Raw genomic sequence first — 16319 nt, forward strand, 5'->3', positions numbered from 1 at the left:
TATAACAAGATAGGATAATGATGATATCTTCTGGCAGTCTTGACACTTTATAGCAAGTAGCCTCAATGCTAATGTCTAATGGAAGAAAAATGAGGTCTAGGGAAGCTTTCCAATATGGCTGAGCTATTTTATATCCATTTGTTCCAGCTGCAATTGTATTTTTACCTTAATCGCAGCAGAAACTCATCACTCACCCTTTAATTCTGCCACCTAATCTGAATAAAAACCTAGGAGGGTGGAATAACTAAAGATTAGAAATCAGGTTCATCAAGCATCAGTAACACAGAAGGAACATATTCAACAAGAGGGGAGAGAGACAGATGAACATACAGAAGGTCGCTCGTGGACAATCTACAAAGCGACACCTTTCTGCTCTCCATTAAAGTCTAAACCAAAGAGGAACTGCACTTTTTCCAATGCTAATTTACTTTCAGCATTTAATACATAAATGGAGGATACTAGATACTGATGAATCTTAAACACTCATCCTGAGCCTTTAAGCAACACAGTTCTCTGAATTTCAACTGGCATTTGAGGAAAGACAAATGCGCTATTTGTTATATTTAGTAGCTACGTCGCTTTGTTCATGGGGGCAGTTTGCACCTAAATAGGAGTTTTTATAATGCTGTTGTGTGATTTATTTATGCCACATAGCATTTTGAGCTAACATTTAGTAGATATTTAAACACTGTCAAGGCTGTTTACTCTGAATATGTCCAATGAAACCCCAAACAACTTACAGGCAGATGAACTTAAAATATGCTTGTTATAATAGAATTAAGGACAATAAAACTTCATGCATATTGGGAAATATTTGACTATATGACGCGTAGTGAGATAACTCAAAATCAACTCAACTGAATCTTTTATATGCCAAATATTATGATGGGTACTTGCACAGATAATTTTATTGAATCTTTACAACTCCACGTTCAGAAGTTTGTACATGGAGGGGTCAGAGGGATCAAGCTGATAAGATATGAAATATCTGATTCAGGCTTTACTGTACCCTATTGTCTTATTATCTAAATAATAAGCATAGCTTTAAGTTCTAAACTTAAGTGTATTTAAATGATTCTCCAGAAAGCTTTTACTTTGACTTTAGAGAAATGTGTCAATATTTTCACTTCCTTGATAATGCAATATTCCAAGTCTCCATCTTTGGGGCATAAAAAGAGATAAAATTGGGACTTCCCTGGTGGCGCAGTGGTTAAGAATCTGCCTGCCAACGCAGGGGACTCAGGTTCGAGCCCTGGTCTGGGAAGATCCCACATACCGCAGAGCAACTAAGCCCATGAGCCGCAACTACTGAGCCTGTGTGCCACAACTACTGAAGCCTGCGCACCTAGAGCCCACGCTCCGCAACAAGAGAAGCCACTGCAATGAGAAGCCCGTGCACCTCAACGAAAACCCAACGCCTCCAATAAATAAATAAATAAATTTATTTAAAAAAAAAGATAAAATTGAATTAAAAATTGAAATGCTTATTCCCTTTAAAAAGGGATATGTAAAATGATTCATTCAAAAAAGCAGATGCTTTGGTGCATCTACATGTCTGCTTTAAAATCAATGGCTATTTTACAGAGGGGGTTAGTATAGAGAATCTTAGTTTTAAAGTATTAGGCATATCAGTTAAGTGCCTATTTTAAATGGAGCCAAATCATCCTTGACATCAGAAATAAAAATCTTTGAAATTTGATATTCAAATTTCCAGTAATGCAACAACTATTTCAAGTGCAGTATTTCTGGACTGTGAGGAGCTTCACAAAAATACAGTTATTAAGAATAAGAACATCTTATAACAAAATTTAAGTATTAGATTCTAATTTGGTCTCTTGTCTCCTCATCTGTTTCCATGTCCCAAATTGGATGCAAATGCACTCTCCTCAGGCCATTAGTGACTCAAACCAATAGGTCTGAGTGAAGCCTGTCAGAGTAGAACATGCCTGGAATGCTTACATGTCAACTCTTGCTCTATGGTTGGAAGGCTGATGTTGGATGTGCATGCACAGCATCCAATGATCTCACCCCCAGGATGTATTTTGAGTCCTATAAAGCAAATGAATAAGCTGCCTTTCAAGGGCTCAGTTGGCTTTCTCCACCAGGGTCCCAAAGAGGAAAATACTGCAAATCCTTCATCACCTTCCTATGCTAACCTTGTTCATAAAGTTATATTTCTACTTATTTTGAATGTGATTTTCATTTTATAATGTGATTGATGAGCGACACATATACATAGATTCACTCTAAGAGTCATGAACAAAAGTATCAGTCCACTGGTCCAGGCTAAGGTAACTCAGGTGGGTGGATGGGAATCATGGAACATAATAAAAAATAATCAATGTACATGTCTTCTTTTATGAAATGTCTTTTTATGTCATTTTCTTAGGAAGCTAGGCCTAGTAGTGTGAGAGGTTAATGCATTGGTTGTAGCCAGATGATTATGTATGTTTCACCTTCAAATGTATGGGAAAGAAGGGGCTGGGAAAATGTCCACTTAATGAACAGAGCCAGGGAAGTTTTCTGTGGTCAAATACAACTTCCACACTTAATACCTTCTGAAAAATATTTAAAAAGCTCTTATAAATTTTAGAAGGAGCATAGTTTATTTAAAAATTTACCAAATGGCAACCCTTCTCTATAAACTTTGAGCTTCTGAAACATTCTGTTTTTATCATTAATTTTTGCATTTGGCCTTGTTATCTTTTATATCCTAGCACTCTGACAAGATTTCCAATTCCTTGAAGATAAGTTCCTTGTTTTATATGCCTTAATATTCTTTATATTTTTTCTACTTTTAAGATCAGTAGATCTCAAAGAGATCTAGGAGTTGGCTCTCAAATGGTCAACACAGTCTCTGAAATTGCATGTTAACTTTTGTCATATAAACATCAAAATATACACATTTTTCTAGGGCAATGTGCACTGACTTCAACAGATTCTCAAAGAGGCCCAAGGGCAAAAAACTTAAATACAATTGTTTTCATATAGGTGAGGATCATTGAACATTTGTTGAAGGATGAACAGATATATTTCTTTCATCCTCAGATAAAATCTTTTAATATTTTTTGTCTGCCATACTTTCATTTATTTTTGTTATTGGTGTTGGGTTCAGAATCACAGAGTGCTAGAGGGGGATAGAATGTTTTAAGTCATCTAGTCCTTTGCTCTTACAAAAGCGACAATCAACACCAAGAGAGGTTACATAACTTCCCTAAAGTTATTACATTTAGTAAGTAGCAGAAATAGGAGTAGAAAGAATATCTCCACAGTTACAGGCTAATTCTGGTTTTGTTATCAATAAAAGAACCAGGAAAAAGGCAAGCTGCTTGGCAAGACTGACTGCAAACACATGGTTTGCTTCCTTTTGCCAGTGACAATACCATCACCATCCTCATCACCATCACTTTCCACAGTCCCATTATCCCCTCTCCAGTGACTCATGTATTTGCCCGCAGCAAACAGATTTAATCCAGATCAATTTCCCTCTTTTTCTTTCCCCTTCCCCACCAAATAAATCATGTGTAACCAAGATGGAAGGTATCCACTAAGAGACATAACCCAGAATGTTTTATTTAACACACCCATAAGCTTAACCTTCAAAAAAACAATGTTCTAACCTGAATGTCATAGATCATTAAGGGAGACAGGTCTCTCAGAATGAAAGACCCAGGCACATTTATTCCAGTCTTGTAGAGCTGATTATTTACATAGACAGAATATTCAGTGACAACACCATTTGGGTTTGAAGGAGCTGTCCAGATGACACGTACAGCTGTACTGTTGACGACGACAACCTCTGGAGGAAGCATGCCCTGAGGCTCTGGAATTAAAGGAAGAAACTGAATAAACTCCAGCTGCCTCTGAAAAAGCACTTGTTAAACTAAATGCCGATTAGTATTTAGGTTGAGTGAAGGGTTTGTTGCTTATCTGCTTTCCTCTGATGAAGTTATCACAGTCTGTAGTCCTCTGTAAATTGGCTTATTATACTCTCAGTTAGAAACCATGAGAATTGGTGGTAAAACGCTTTATACCACCAGTGTAGTGCTAATCTTCAATACTATGTGACCAGTGGGATATGATGATAAATTATTCACTCATCTGCACCACTGACACATATCTATTATTTGTCTCTTTTCCCATCCCTGCACTCCTCCAAACCTCTCAGGGAAGAAAAAAAAAAAAGAAAGAAAATTTGCTACTTAAGCAAAAAAAATATAACTCCAATACATCGAGGCTGGTGGAACGTGAAAAATCATTTGATGTTACTAGCTTGTAACTCAAGCAATATGAAGTAATAATGCAATATTGTCATTATGTAAATGATTTGGAATGTTGATTACCATAGGTAATGATGAAATCTAACATTAGAAAAAAAATCTTGCTTGGCGTTAAATTATACAATTATTCAAGCATGTCAGAAATAACTATGCAAAGACCTATTTTTATCATAAGAGCCCATCTTAACTAGTTGAAAAATTGTCCTTGTGATCCATTCTATTTTATAAACAAAAGGTGTCAACCTTTGGCACCAAGAAGGGAAATGGGTTCCACACTTAAAGTGCTCTGTTAATGACCTGGAACGCTTGCTTGGAGGTAATGATATTATAATGTTTATAATGAGACTTTAGAAAGCCAAAAAGATTAGAAAGACCATTCCAAACACATTTCAGATTCACAAGTTGCTTCCCTTGCTTCCTCCCCCTTGCTAACTGGCTTAGAAATGAGTCACAGGCAATTTTTCTCAGTGGCTGAACTTCCACCTACCATTTCTGGTGACTCAGGGAGGGCCCTCACTGTGCTTGGCTGTCGTTGTGAATAGCATCCTGCTTCTGAGAGCAATTCTTAAAAAAAAATGTTTCTAAATGTCACCATGTATTGATGTGAACTCAGCTCCCAACTAAGCATACACTGAAAAGAACAGGAACAAACTGGGCTAATATCCCATGATTGGAGCCTTGTGCCGCTGTCTCCACGGGACCACTTATTGATCTGCCACTTGACGACAGCCAGCACTTAAGCATTTTGGCTCCGACCTCCTTCCCTCCAACACCGGAAATTTTATAATGGAAGGATGACTGATCTCAGCCTCTGCGAGAATCAATCAATTTCATTCGCATCTCTGAAGCCAAGCATCCCTTGAAATCTGGACTCACCGCCATCGCAAGTGGTTGCATGCAGCACTTCACTGTTAATGCTGGCAACTCCGTTGAAAACAGAGATAAAAATCCGATGCTCTGTGTTTGGATTTAAGTGGCCAATGACATGAGAGTTTACATCTGGGAGGATTTTTCGAGATTCATTGGCGGTAGCAGAACTCCAAAAAAGTGTGTAATATTCAACATCACCTTGTAGGTCTTGAAAAGCTGTTAACAATTAACACAGGACACTGTAAATGTAGCTGATATAAAAGGGTCTCGGGGGAAAAGACAGAGAATACACTCTATCATTAGCTATTCCTAGAATGAGAAAAGGGAAAGCTTATGGAATTTTCCTTAGAGGGGTGCTGGGTTTTACCTTTTCATCAACAAAGGTGATTCCACCCCCATCTCATAATTAATTGCATAGAGTCTTAACTTCATAGGAAAATAAACTTTTAAATTTCCTTTAAATATTTTAATTATGCTACTGGGTTGGCCAAAAAGTTCGTTCGGTCAGTGAATACATGGTTCAATAAAGTTCTTGGTTAAAATGAAAACTGTGTCTTTTATTCTCACTTAAAACCAAATGAACTTCTGGGCCAACCTAATATTTATAAGTATACAACTAATCTTCAAAACTTTGATATAATACTTATGAAAGTAAATTGAGTAAAATAAAAATATGCAGTACAGGGAAAAACTTCTGATCATAAGTAATAGTTCTAGAGAGAACTCTATGCTAATACAAATGAGGGCATGTCCTGACACAGATTCTAAAACTTGAGGAATTTTTTAACGTGCTAACAAAATCTGCTAAATGATACCTGGAAGAATGTTTAGACAGATACCCTGTTATGTGCATTGTTGATGTAGCAGAGTGAAGTAGTATGCTCTCCTTAAAGATTCACTCAGTAGGATCCTAGGATGATATTTGAATTTTGATCAAGGCTCCCATCCTTTTCTCCTAGTTCACTGTTGTCTGTATGATGTAGACAAGCTCTTAAAGGATGCCGAAATCAATTGCTTACTGTCTCACAAATATAACTCATCAATTCCTCAGCCCTTGTCCTTTCAAAGACCAGTTTGTTGTTTTCTTTTTCCTTTCACCCAATTTCTCCATTCTTGCACTAAGTTCTTCTCATGATTTTCCTACTACGATGCTTTCAAAAGAAAACACTCAGATTTTCTTAGGTAGAAAATAGCATACTGCTCTGCTTCCATTAGCATTATTTTTGAAGACCTTAAGCAGGATCTATTACCTTGATTTGTGTTAGGGTTGGGGGTTGGAGTTTTGTATGTAAAAGCTCCTAAAATTGTATGTAAAATCTTGTGTTAACACTGTTCTGCAGCACTAAGCAAGGATGGGGAGGGAAAGGTGGCATTTCTCTTTATGGTTATTGAAGTACAGTGTCTCTAATATGTGAGATCCTGGCGTACGGCCATGAAAAGTTATATGGTTATTGAAGTACAGTGTCTCTAATACGTGAGATCCTGGCGTATGGCCATGAAAAGGAATACGGTTTTGGGAACTGCATGACTTTCTTTTAAGAACCCCTGTTCATTAAGATCTTGGGGGGGTCTTACATCAAAACTGAATGCTGGTTTGATTTTTATTTTTTGTTTGTTTCCTGAGCACACTACCACTTTGGCCTAACATCCAGCAATAGTTAAAAACGTTTGGTATGCCAGTATAGTTGAAAGAGTTTATAGTAAGAGATCTTCAGCAACTACTTTGGAAAACTCTGGAGATTGAGATGTTTCTTTTCTCTGATGTCACAAAACGTAAGCACCTTTAATAATGAGGTCATTATAATGCATTGTCTGGAACTGGCTATTCGTGTCCATTGATATTTTCCCAAATGATAATATTTGTCGAGTACAGCAAAGTCACTGGTTCTGCGGGGGCAAAAGTTCCTTCTATCATCAGAATTATTTTCTGCTGCCCTACAGTACGGTTCCTCATTAATTTATGGCAGCTAAGATATAATAGAAAGTCTGCTAGATTTGAAGTTCTTGTTGTATTTTAGCTTGTTACATGAGCAGGCCAGTTAGAAATTCAAGCCCTAAAGATATAGTATTAATGAAGTGCTTTCAAATTCTACTCAGAAATATAAATGGATTTTACCAGGGTTAAATGTGCCTGATATCTCTTCTATCAAGTTCCAAGGAATGGACCTGTGTATATACACTGAAAATATTGGGGCTAGCACCATACGTTCAAGATGAGCAAAGATCATATGACAATATCTGGATGAAATGTCATTAAATGCCCATTCTTAGCCATGCGCCATACATCAACCCTCTGAAATAGAACAGAATCTGTTGTCCCAAAGAAGAAAGGAAAAGATGGGGTTCAGTTCCACTGGTTCCGTCTTACTCCATGAGATGAGACTCTTCTAACCAGAAACAGGCAGCATCTCTAGGCAACATGGGCCAGGTTTCAGCACTTCCCTGCCTCTCACCATCTGCTTCAACATCCCTCTTTCTTCCTTCATTGACATTACAGTGCAGAGTCCAAAACACAGAAAAACAGTAGAAACACATTAAATAGATTAAATGATCTTCATATTCCTAGTCATATTGTGAGAAGTTCAGGGAGTAGTACATGCAAAGGAGTGTCCTTTTACGTTGTTCAAACAAGGTTTTCAAACTTCAGTGAGCTCTAAGTCAGTGAACCAGCTAAGAAACAGAAGATACATCCTCAGTTCCACTGGCCAACACACAATTCAAGGTTGCTGACCTTGAGGAACGCTGTTAGAATTGAAATAGCTGGAATGAGGAGACGAGCAAATTTCACCCTCCCTGTGGATTGGTAAAAACTGGACCTGAATATATTTCTCTTTTTGAAAAGAGAAAAAAACATGAATTACAAGGGTTCTTGATAGCATAAGATAAGGGAAACACTGTCTAGAACCTCCAAAAGTAGAATTTGTTTTTCATATACTACTTCTATACAAATAAGATGAAAGCTTTATAAAACATTTGCGTGGTGTTTTTAAAAATAACAAAAGGGACATGCCTTTGTGCAAAAGATGCTCTAGGAAACAGGTGACTGTTTTATGGAAAGATAGACATGAAGACATGAAGATATTAAATGACCTTCTTAAATAAGAAAAGAAAGTAAGGAAACATAAAAAGCAATGGCAGAATTAAAATCTACATTGAAAGCAGAAAAGGACAGAGTTAAAAATGTAGGCTAGGAAAAAAATAAAGAGGAAAATGACTAAGAAGAAATCAGTGAATGTCAAAATTTATAGATATTGAGAACAGAGAATGAAAAAAATTTAATTAACTTGAAAAATAAATGGAATAAATAATCATGGATATAAAATATCTCATAAAACCTGACCCAAAATGAAGGTTTATGTCTATAAATTGAATAGATTAATATAGTTTTGGCCAAAATAGTGGCAATATATCCAAACACAGACATATCATGGATCATTATGACATTTCTCAAATAAACTAAAAATTAAAATATCATCTACAAAGGAGAAAAAAAAAATCAGGCAAGTTTCAGACTTCTTTGGAACAACAAATTTGGAAGACACTGGAAAAATTTCAAGAAGTTTTGAGGGCAAATATTTTGATCCTAGAATTCATACACAGCTAAGTCATAATTTATGTGCAAATACAGCAGAAAGATTTTCTTATATAGGTAAAAATTAAGAGAATGTGCAAGGACAATAGACAAATGTTCTTACTTAGGCAAAAGTTAAGATAATATATAGCTCATTTATTTAACTTATTTAACTTTAATTATAAAAATTTTCCAATAATGTTATCTAGAAGACAAAAAGATGAATCAAGATCCAGAACTTAAGATTAGGGAAGTTTAAGAATTGATGATAAAATATCAAAACTAGAGAAGTTAATTATGTAAAATGATTATATAATAATTTATAAACCAAACATTGAAAGTGGCAGGTGAGAAGGGCAAGGAAAGTCACACTACACTAAATTCTTGATCATACATAAAATAGACAGATACAGCAAAATAGAGAAAGACATCCCTAACTACTAGCAGCATTAACAGGCTAAATAGCAATTAAACTTTAAAAATCACTACAGAAAAGTTGTGGTAAAAATCCCTAGCACTCACCGATACCCATGTGTCTCTCTTCTTGTCAAATAGGTAGACTACATTTCCTGGGCTCCTTGCATCTGGGTGAGGTCTTGTGGCCAGTTTGTGCCATTTTTGGACCGAGGTGTTAAAGACCAATTGACCATCTCTGATTGTCTCTAGTTTTCCCAGCAAGAGAAGGACCTCAAGGCCTGAAGGAATGTGGATGCACCGCATGGAAAGAGCCAAGGTCCTTAAATGACCCAGGACAGTTTAGAAAGGGATAAGGAAGAGATATAGACAAAAGTCCGAGTTTTGGTCTTGGGTCTTGTATGAATCCTAGGAATCAAGATGAAAACATAGGAGTAATTATGGGATGGAGGATTTGAAACGTATTGTTTCACTTGAGACTTCTTGAGTTTGAAGTGTTTTTGTGGCCACCAGGTTTACTTCAAAATTAAAGTGTGAATATCTGAAGTAGAGTTATACATATACTTTGGAGTTAAGCTATGAATACTAACTTGTGTTTGAAACAGCAGGATGGTATGAGGATTTCCTACGAGATTATGTTAAATATGTGTACATTGGGAAATATTTCGCAGGTATTCTAATCCTGTTCTCAGTAACCCATATTTTATAGACCACAGACATTTAAAAGTAGGTATTGCTCTAACTGTAGCATATCAGGTCAACCTCAGTGAGTTGAAGAAGAGGGTTATAAACTTTGGATAAAATCTTTGCTATTAAATGACATTTTTGCTGGTGCTCTCCATGTACAGGTCAGAAATGTGGTCTTAGGCATAGAAAATTCTCAAATCTAGAACAAGCCCCTCTCCTTGGTAATGGATTTCCAAATAATTTAAAACAATTACTAGATGGGCTGGTTGAAAGTCGTCTTGCAAAAGTATTACACTCTGTATATGCTGTTGGATTATTTTTAGAGATTGTTATCAATATCAGTTATGTTCTCTAGATCTTTATCATCTAGATCAGGGGTCAACAAACTCATGATTTTACCATGAGTAAAACCTGTCCTGTGGGCCAAATCTGACCTGCCACCTCTTTGTATATAACCTGTGAGCTAAGAATGGTTTTTACACTTTTAAATTGTTGGGAAAAAAATCGAAAGAATAATAGTGTTTCACGACATGTGAAAATCAAATCTCAGTGTCCATAATATATTTTTACTGGAACACAGGCATGCTTATTGAAAAGTTATCTATTGCTGTTTTTATGCTACAATGGCAAAGTTGAGTAGTTACAACAGAGAATGTATACTGCCTGCAAAACCTAAAGTATTTACTCTCTGGGCCTTTACAAAAAAGTTTGTGGCCCTGATCTAGAGCAATTACAGTAAACCATTCCATTTAATAGGTCTCCTAATTGATTTGTCTAGGATTGAATTCTTCAGCAGGCTCAATGGGTGGTAACTTTGTTCCAATATAGAAACTTGGAAGGACCCTATTAAGGCTATTTTATAATAGAAGTGTTTTTCTTGCTCACAGATTCTCAAATTAGAGTCCAATTCCCCAAGTTCTATTGTGCAGAGCTCTGTGTCATGAACTAAGCACTTCTTGGAAAACTTGAACTTATCACAACTACTTCTTAAGAAAATTTTTACTCTGCCTGAGGGTAAAACTGCTCACATGAAGAAGTGGGAAGAGTCTCTTGAGCTATGATCCAAGCCAGGCTCCTTATTTTTCCCAGCAAGATACTAGATGCCTTCTATCTAGTTTATGCAACCAAAACAAATACCTGCATTTTGGAACCCACCCTGCCCCCAGCTCCTTTAGTCTCTCATTGTGTTCCAGCTCCTTTCAATCAATAACCTTCCAGAGAAAACTGTATTTAAAGGAAATGTATATGAAATGTGTTAATTATTCATCATTTTATATTTGGCCATGGAAACAGGACAGATCATTCCTGCTCTTAAAGTGAACTGATATGGGCAAACAGGGACAGAGTTAGTTAGCTAAGCTTCTGTAATCAAGAAGCCCTTAAATAAAGTGACTTAAATACAATAAATGTTAATCTGTATCTCACACAATAGCTTCAAAGTAAGTGAATCAGATTGTGCTCTGTGTGGTCATTCAAGAACCCAGGTTCTTTCTCTTATGTGGCTTTGGATCTCTTAGGGTGTTGGCCATGCCTGCAGAGTTGAAACTGAGAACACTGCAGCATCCACAGTCTAGTCCTGGGAGAGGATGAAGAGAGAACAGATAGGCATGTACCTAGTGTTTTGTGGTTATGACCCCAAAAGACTCATATTTCTTTTCACATGCTATTGGCAGAAACACAGTCACATGGCCACAACTAACTGCAAAGGAGGCTAGTAAAGGTCGTCTAGATTGGTGGACATGGGGCACCATCACTAAAAGGAAAAGGGGAGTTAGCAGTGGTTAGTAGTTCTACCTTCTACCCAAGTCAGGTAATTATAAAGTGAGATTTGGTCTTTATCCATCTTCAGCTTACTGTAGACATGCTTTTACCTGAAAGCTTTGCAAAATTATGTCCCAATTTTTTATCAGAAATGGCTTCACTAATAAACTATAATGAAAAAGAATCTGAAAAAGAATCTATCTATCTATCTATCTATCTATCTATCTATCTATCTATCTATCTGAATCACTTTGCTGTACACCTGAAACTAATACAACATCGTAAATCGACTATACATCTATATAAAGTAGTTTGTTTTGAAAAAAAAAAAAAAGACTCTAAATGATTAACAGAAAACAAAACAAAACCCAAAGCAAGCAAACAAAAGAAGTGGCTCCCCAAGTTTTTTGGTAAAATGCTGTTGAAAGCGCTGTAAACATTTTAGAGAGAGAACAATACTTTATACCAACACTAAATGATTACTAAGTGCTAAACATATATTATTTCATCTTTATCATCATATTTTAAGGCAGTTATTATTATTATCTCCATATTCTGAATTAGGAAACTAGGATGTAGTGAAGTTAAGTGGCTTGTTTTAGGTCATAGTGCTAGAAAATACTGCAACTGGGAGTCAAACATAAGTTTCCCTGATTCCAAAGCCTATTTTAAAAATTATTCCTTCATATGGCTTCACAGAGTTTTGCCACTTTTCCTGTTAGGAGAATTTAAAACACTGAGATAGATGGAATCACCAACAAGAGAGTTAGAGGGTGAAAAATACTCAGGAGGAATTTTGAGAAAGTCTTTGGGGGGGGGGTGGGATGAACTGGGAGATTGGGATTGACATATACACACTAATACGTATAAAATAGATAACTAATAAGAACCTGCTGTACAAAAAAATAAATTAAAATTAAAAAAAATAACTACTAGGGTAACTATGTTACTACATGTAACATACACCATGATGATGATAGTTTACACTGCTGTATAATATATAGGAAAATTGTTAAGAGAGCAGGTCTTAAAAGTTCTCATCCTAAGGAAAACAATTTACTTTTTATTATATTTATATGAGATGATGGATGAGAACTAAACTTATTGTGGTAATCATTTTATAATATATGTAAATCAAACCATCATGCTGTATACCTTAAACTTATTCAGTGGTGTATGTCAATTATTTCTCAATAAAACTGTAAAAACTCAACAAAAAAAGTTTTTAGGGGATGAGGACAAGAGTAGCTGGTGACGCAGGAGGGAGTATTTGAGTAAGGAGGGGTCATTTATGGACCCACTACCACAGAGAAACAGAATAGGATGGCACTAACAAGAGAGCATTGGATTGGGTCATTATGAGAATGATTTCAAGACGACCAGATCAGTAGAATGCAAGGGAAGAAGGTCTGACGACAGAAGATGCACAAGTGAACAGGCAGAAAGCCAGTGGAAAAGGCGCATCCAGTCTATTTGCTTTGGTAACTGGAGCGATGGGTGGGGAAGCAGAGGGACAAGGTGAGCCAATGATGGTGGGTGCTTTCAAAAGAGGTGAGATTTGGAATGATGTATATGGATTGCCACCTGAACAAGGTAAGTTCCGACAAGTCAAAAATTCTTCTAGCTACAAAATCTAGTGGTTTCTGGTTAAGAGAGCAAGATGAGGCAGATGCTTTTTATGTGGATTTAAATTTTTTTAATGGGGATGCCTTCATACTTTACAAATTTTCTGGAGAGTTCAGTGAGATATTATAATACAGGAGTTACGTCATTAGTCTTTGTAGTACCAAGGGCCCAGGACAAAAAAGTCAGAAAAAAATGTTCCTGGAAGGAAGAAGGAAAGGAAAGGAAAGGAAAGGAAAGGGAGGGAGGAAAGTAGAAAAGGAAAAGAGAAAGAGGAAAGATGGAAGAAAAAGAGGAAGGGGAGAGATGGGTAAGGAGAATGATATGATACAGGATGTGAACGTCTGAAGGTCAGGGGGAGCTCCTGACAGATGGTCAAGTGGACAGCCCTTGGATGATTTTTTCCATTTCCTCTTTTTTCAGTTCCTTCCTCTCTCACCACCTCCAGTGTTTTCTTGCTCTTTTCCGGCTGTCAATGACCTCGTTAGCGAGGAGACCTCAGAAGCGGCACTGCCTTTCTACCCCCTTCCCTCGTGGGCATTTTTCACCATTTATTTTAGAGTGAGCAGTCAAAATGGGAAGGATCTCACTAAATCACTCTTGACAAAGTGCTAATAACCATTAAGGCCAAATGCAGGAGAAACAGTGGAAAATGGGATGCTTGAGCTCTAAGTCTGAGCGTGAGAAGTGCTACTGACTAACTGTAATTTGTGGTAAGTTATTAAGTGCCAGTTTCTAACTCCTAGGGCTGCAGAAACAATCTAAGTGAAGGTGTTTTTATATCTTTTCTTATAAAAGTGGGATTTTCCCCCACTAATATCATTTATCCTCATGGTATTTCACTTAGGTTGAACTATTATCTTTTATTATGGAAAGCAGGGATAAGAACCTCATGTCTATATAGGGACCAGGAAGCTAGGGAGGGTGCAGCCTGTGTAAAGGGGAAACCAGTGCCAGCTGATTATTTTCCCTTCAGCAATGTGGGAACAGTTTCACCCAATCAAGGGGTTTTTCAGATCAATCCAAAATCATCATCTTTATGTGAAATCTTCTAATTGTTAAATGTTAGCAAAATATTTTTTTTTCAAATGCTGCTGGCAAAACAATGCATGGAGGATGGGAGTAAATATGGTCCATGTGCTGGCAGTTTGTAACATTTGCCGTAAAAATGAACTGAACAGATGCAGGGATGCTTTTTCCTCACATGATATCAACACAGAGATGCAAACATTTAAAATGAGTGCTTCTAAAACTTTAATACTTATCTCTGTTAATCTGTGATTGGTAAAAATTTACCAGAGATATTTTGCTATCCAAATGGTGTGCCCATGTGGAGGGTCATATTTAAGAAAGAATATGTTTTAAAAAATACATTTTATGGGTTTTAATAAGCAAATATTCATAAGCTTATTTATGACTTTCAACCTACAGTTTTGTGCCTTTTAGCGTGTTAGACAAGGTCCAATTTTATCCTATAAATCAAGAAAACAATTGAAATTAAAGTTGCAAAAAAGAGGTGGCCCTTTCACAGCGGAGTGACTAGTTAATTTACTTAGGATAGCAGGTTGCAGGAAGGAAGAAAATGATAATGAAACACACTTTCACAGAGCTGACCCTCTTCTGAGAGTTAACCTTTGTGCTCACAAATAGTTACCTGAAAAATTTCTAAGGTATGAATGGAAATAACAGCAGATTGCATTACCTACATCCTGAAGGTCAGAGGTTCAGCTTACCAAGGTAATGAAACTTCAGTGAGCTGCTTCAGATCTATTAGGTTTGTCAGTTTTTATAAGCACGCTTACTTCAGGCATGCAATTATAACATAAAGGACCTATACTGGTGATAATTCAGCCGCCGGATCTTAACAGAAGTATTCAAATGTCAGATGCGGGGGAGGGCGTCCACCTTTCTAAGTAGGTTTTAAAGATGAATCAGGTATTGAGGGCGAAATAGAAAGAGGGAGATGAGTGAAAATATATTATACATAAAAATCCATCTCCAGATAAAAACTTTGTATTTTTTCCCAGAGGTGTCTCAGAAGGTAATCATAAGCATCAATTAACTTATGTTCTTCCATTTAAATGGTTTAAGAGATCCCAGTAGAGGTGACACAGATCATTAGAAATCTGCAACCTTATAAGAACCCTAGAGCGATAGTCTTTTGGTAAAAATGGCTTATTTAGTGGCAATGTAGATCGACATAACCAGTACTAATTTTAATTTACAATTAATGTCACCTAACGCTGGTTTTAATCAACAATTGATATAACATAACAGGGGCAAATTCACTCAAGATGTTCTAAATGAAATAGGAAGCACTTCTTGTCTTAAGCTATAACAAAATCAAAATCAGAAGGTTACGATTGCCCAAGCTGGAGTCATTTTACATCTTTTTATGTACTAGTAGATGATTATCCTAGTAGATACAGTTTACTTTTACAAAACAAATATTTTCATTGGGGATTTCCAAATCAGATATTTCTCAATATTTGGTAATAGTCTAGCACGTTTTGATTCAACTATTTGCCAGATCTCAAGTGATCCTTCTAAGAAGGATTACAATACATAGTTCCATGATACAGTCAGTATTGGTTTTTTCTGATTGTGATAATGGATCACTACAAATTAACAGATCAGCTGGGAAATGCTACTCTACTGACCAACCAGATCTGAAATTTCAGTTATTGTGGTTTCTAAAGTTGCAGGAACAGATTATATCCATATGTGAGCTCTTCTAACTGCCTATAAAGTTGTGTTCTGAATGGGCCCAGGGTGAACTGCAGTGTTACTGAGGCAATAACTGTGATGGTGGCAAGTCCAGTGATGGTGGCCAGCCTTCCTTTTCCTGTATCAATCTGGAATTCTAGCTGTTACCAGTGCTGAAGACAATTCACTTGGAAAAAACCATCATATTTCTGCAATCCTAGTAAATGGATCTTGCTGATAAGTGATGAATTATGAGATGGGGGCAGAGCTCCCTGCAGGAAAGTGCACAATATTATATCGTTATCAAATTAGTATATGGACATTTCTATCACAACTGGTGTGACAAAAACTACATTCCCCATCCAAAAGGAATGGAAGGAGGAAGAGAAGGCCCAAGAAGGATGGGC

The 16319-nt window shown here is 36.7% G+C and overlaps 1 protein-coding gene across 1 annotated transcript in view; it reads right to left on the reverse strand.

Annotated features, from left to right (window-relative positions):
* The window catches only part of USH2A (usherin), a 795289-nt gene that overhangs the window by 231530 nt on the left and 547440 nt on the right, over positions 1–16319 (reverse strand). The window contains exons 44-45 of the mRNA XM_061185303.1: positions 5157–5366; positions 3621–3823 (exon numbers count right to left, since the gene is read on the reverse strand). Of these exons, the coding sequence (XP_061041286.1) occupies positions 3621–3823; positions 5157–5366 (413 nt within the window). The remainder of the gene's footprint in view (positions 1–3620; positions 3824–5156; positions 5367–16319) is intronic.

This window comes from Eubalaena glacialis, chromosome 3 (genome assembly GCF_028564815.1).
Source record: "Eubalaena glacialis isolate mEubGla1 chromosome 3, mEubGla1.1.hap2.+ XY, whole genome shotgun sequence".
NCBI classification, from domain to species: Eukaryota; Metazoa; Chordata; class Mammalia; order Artiodactyla; family Balaenidae; genus Eubalaena; species Eubalaena glacialis.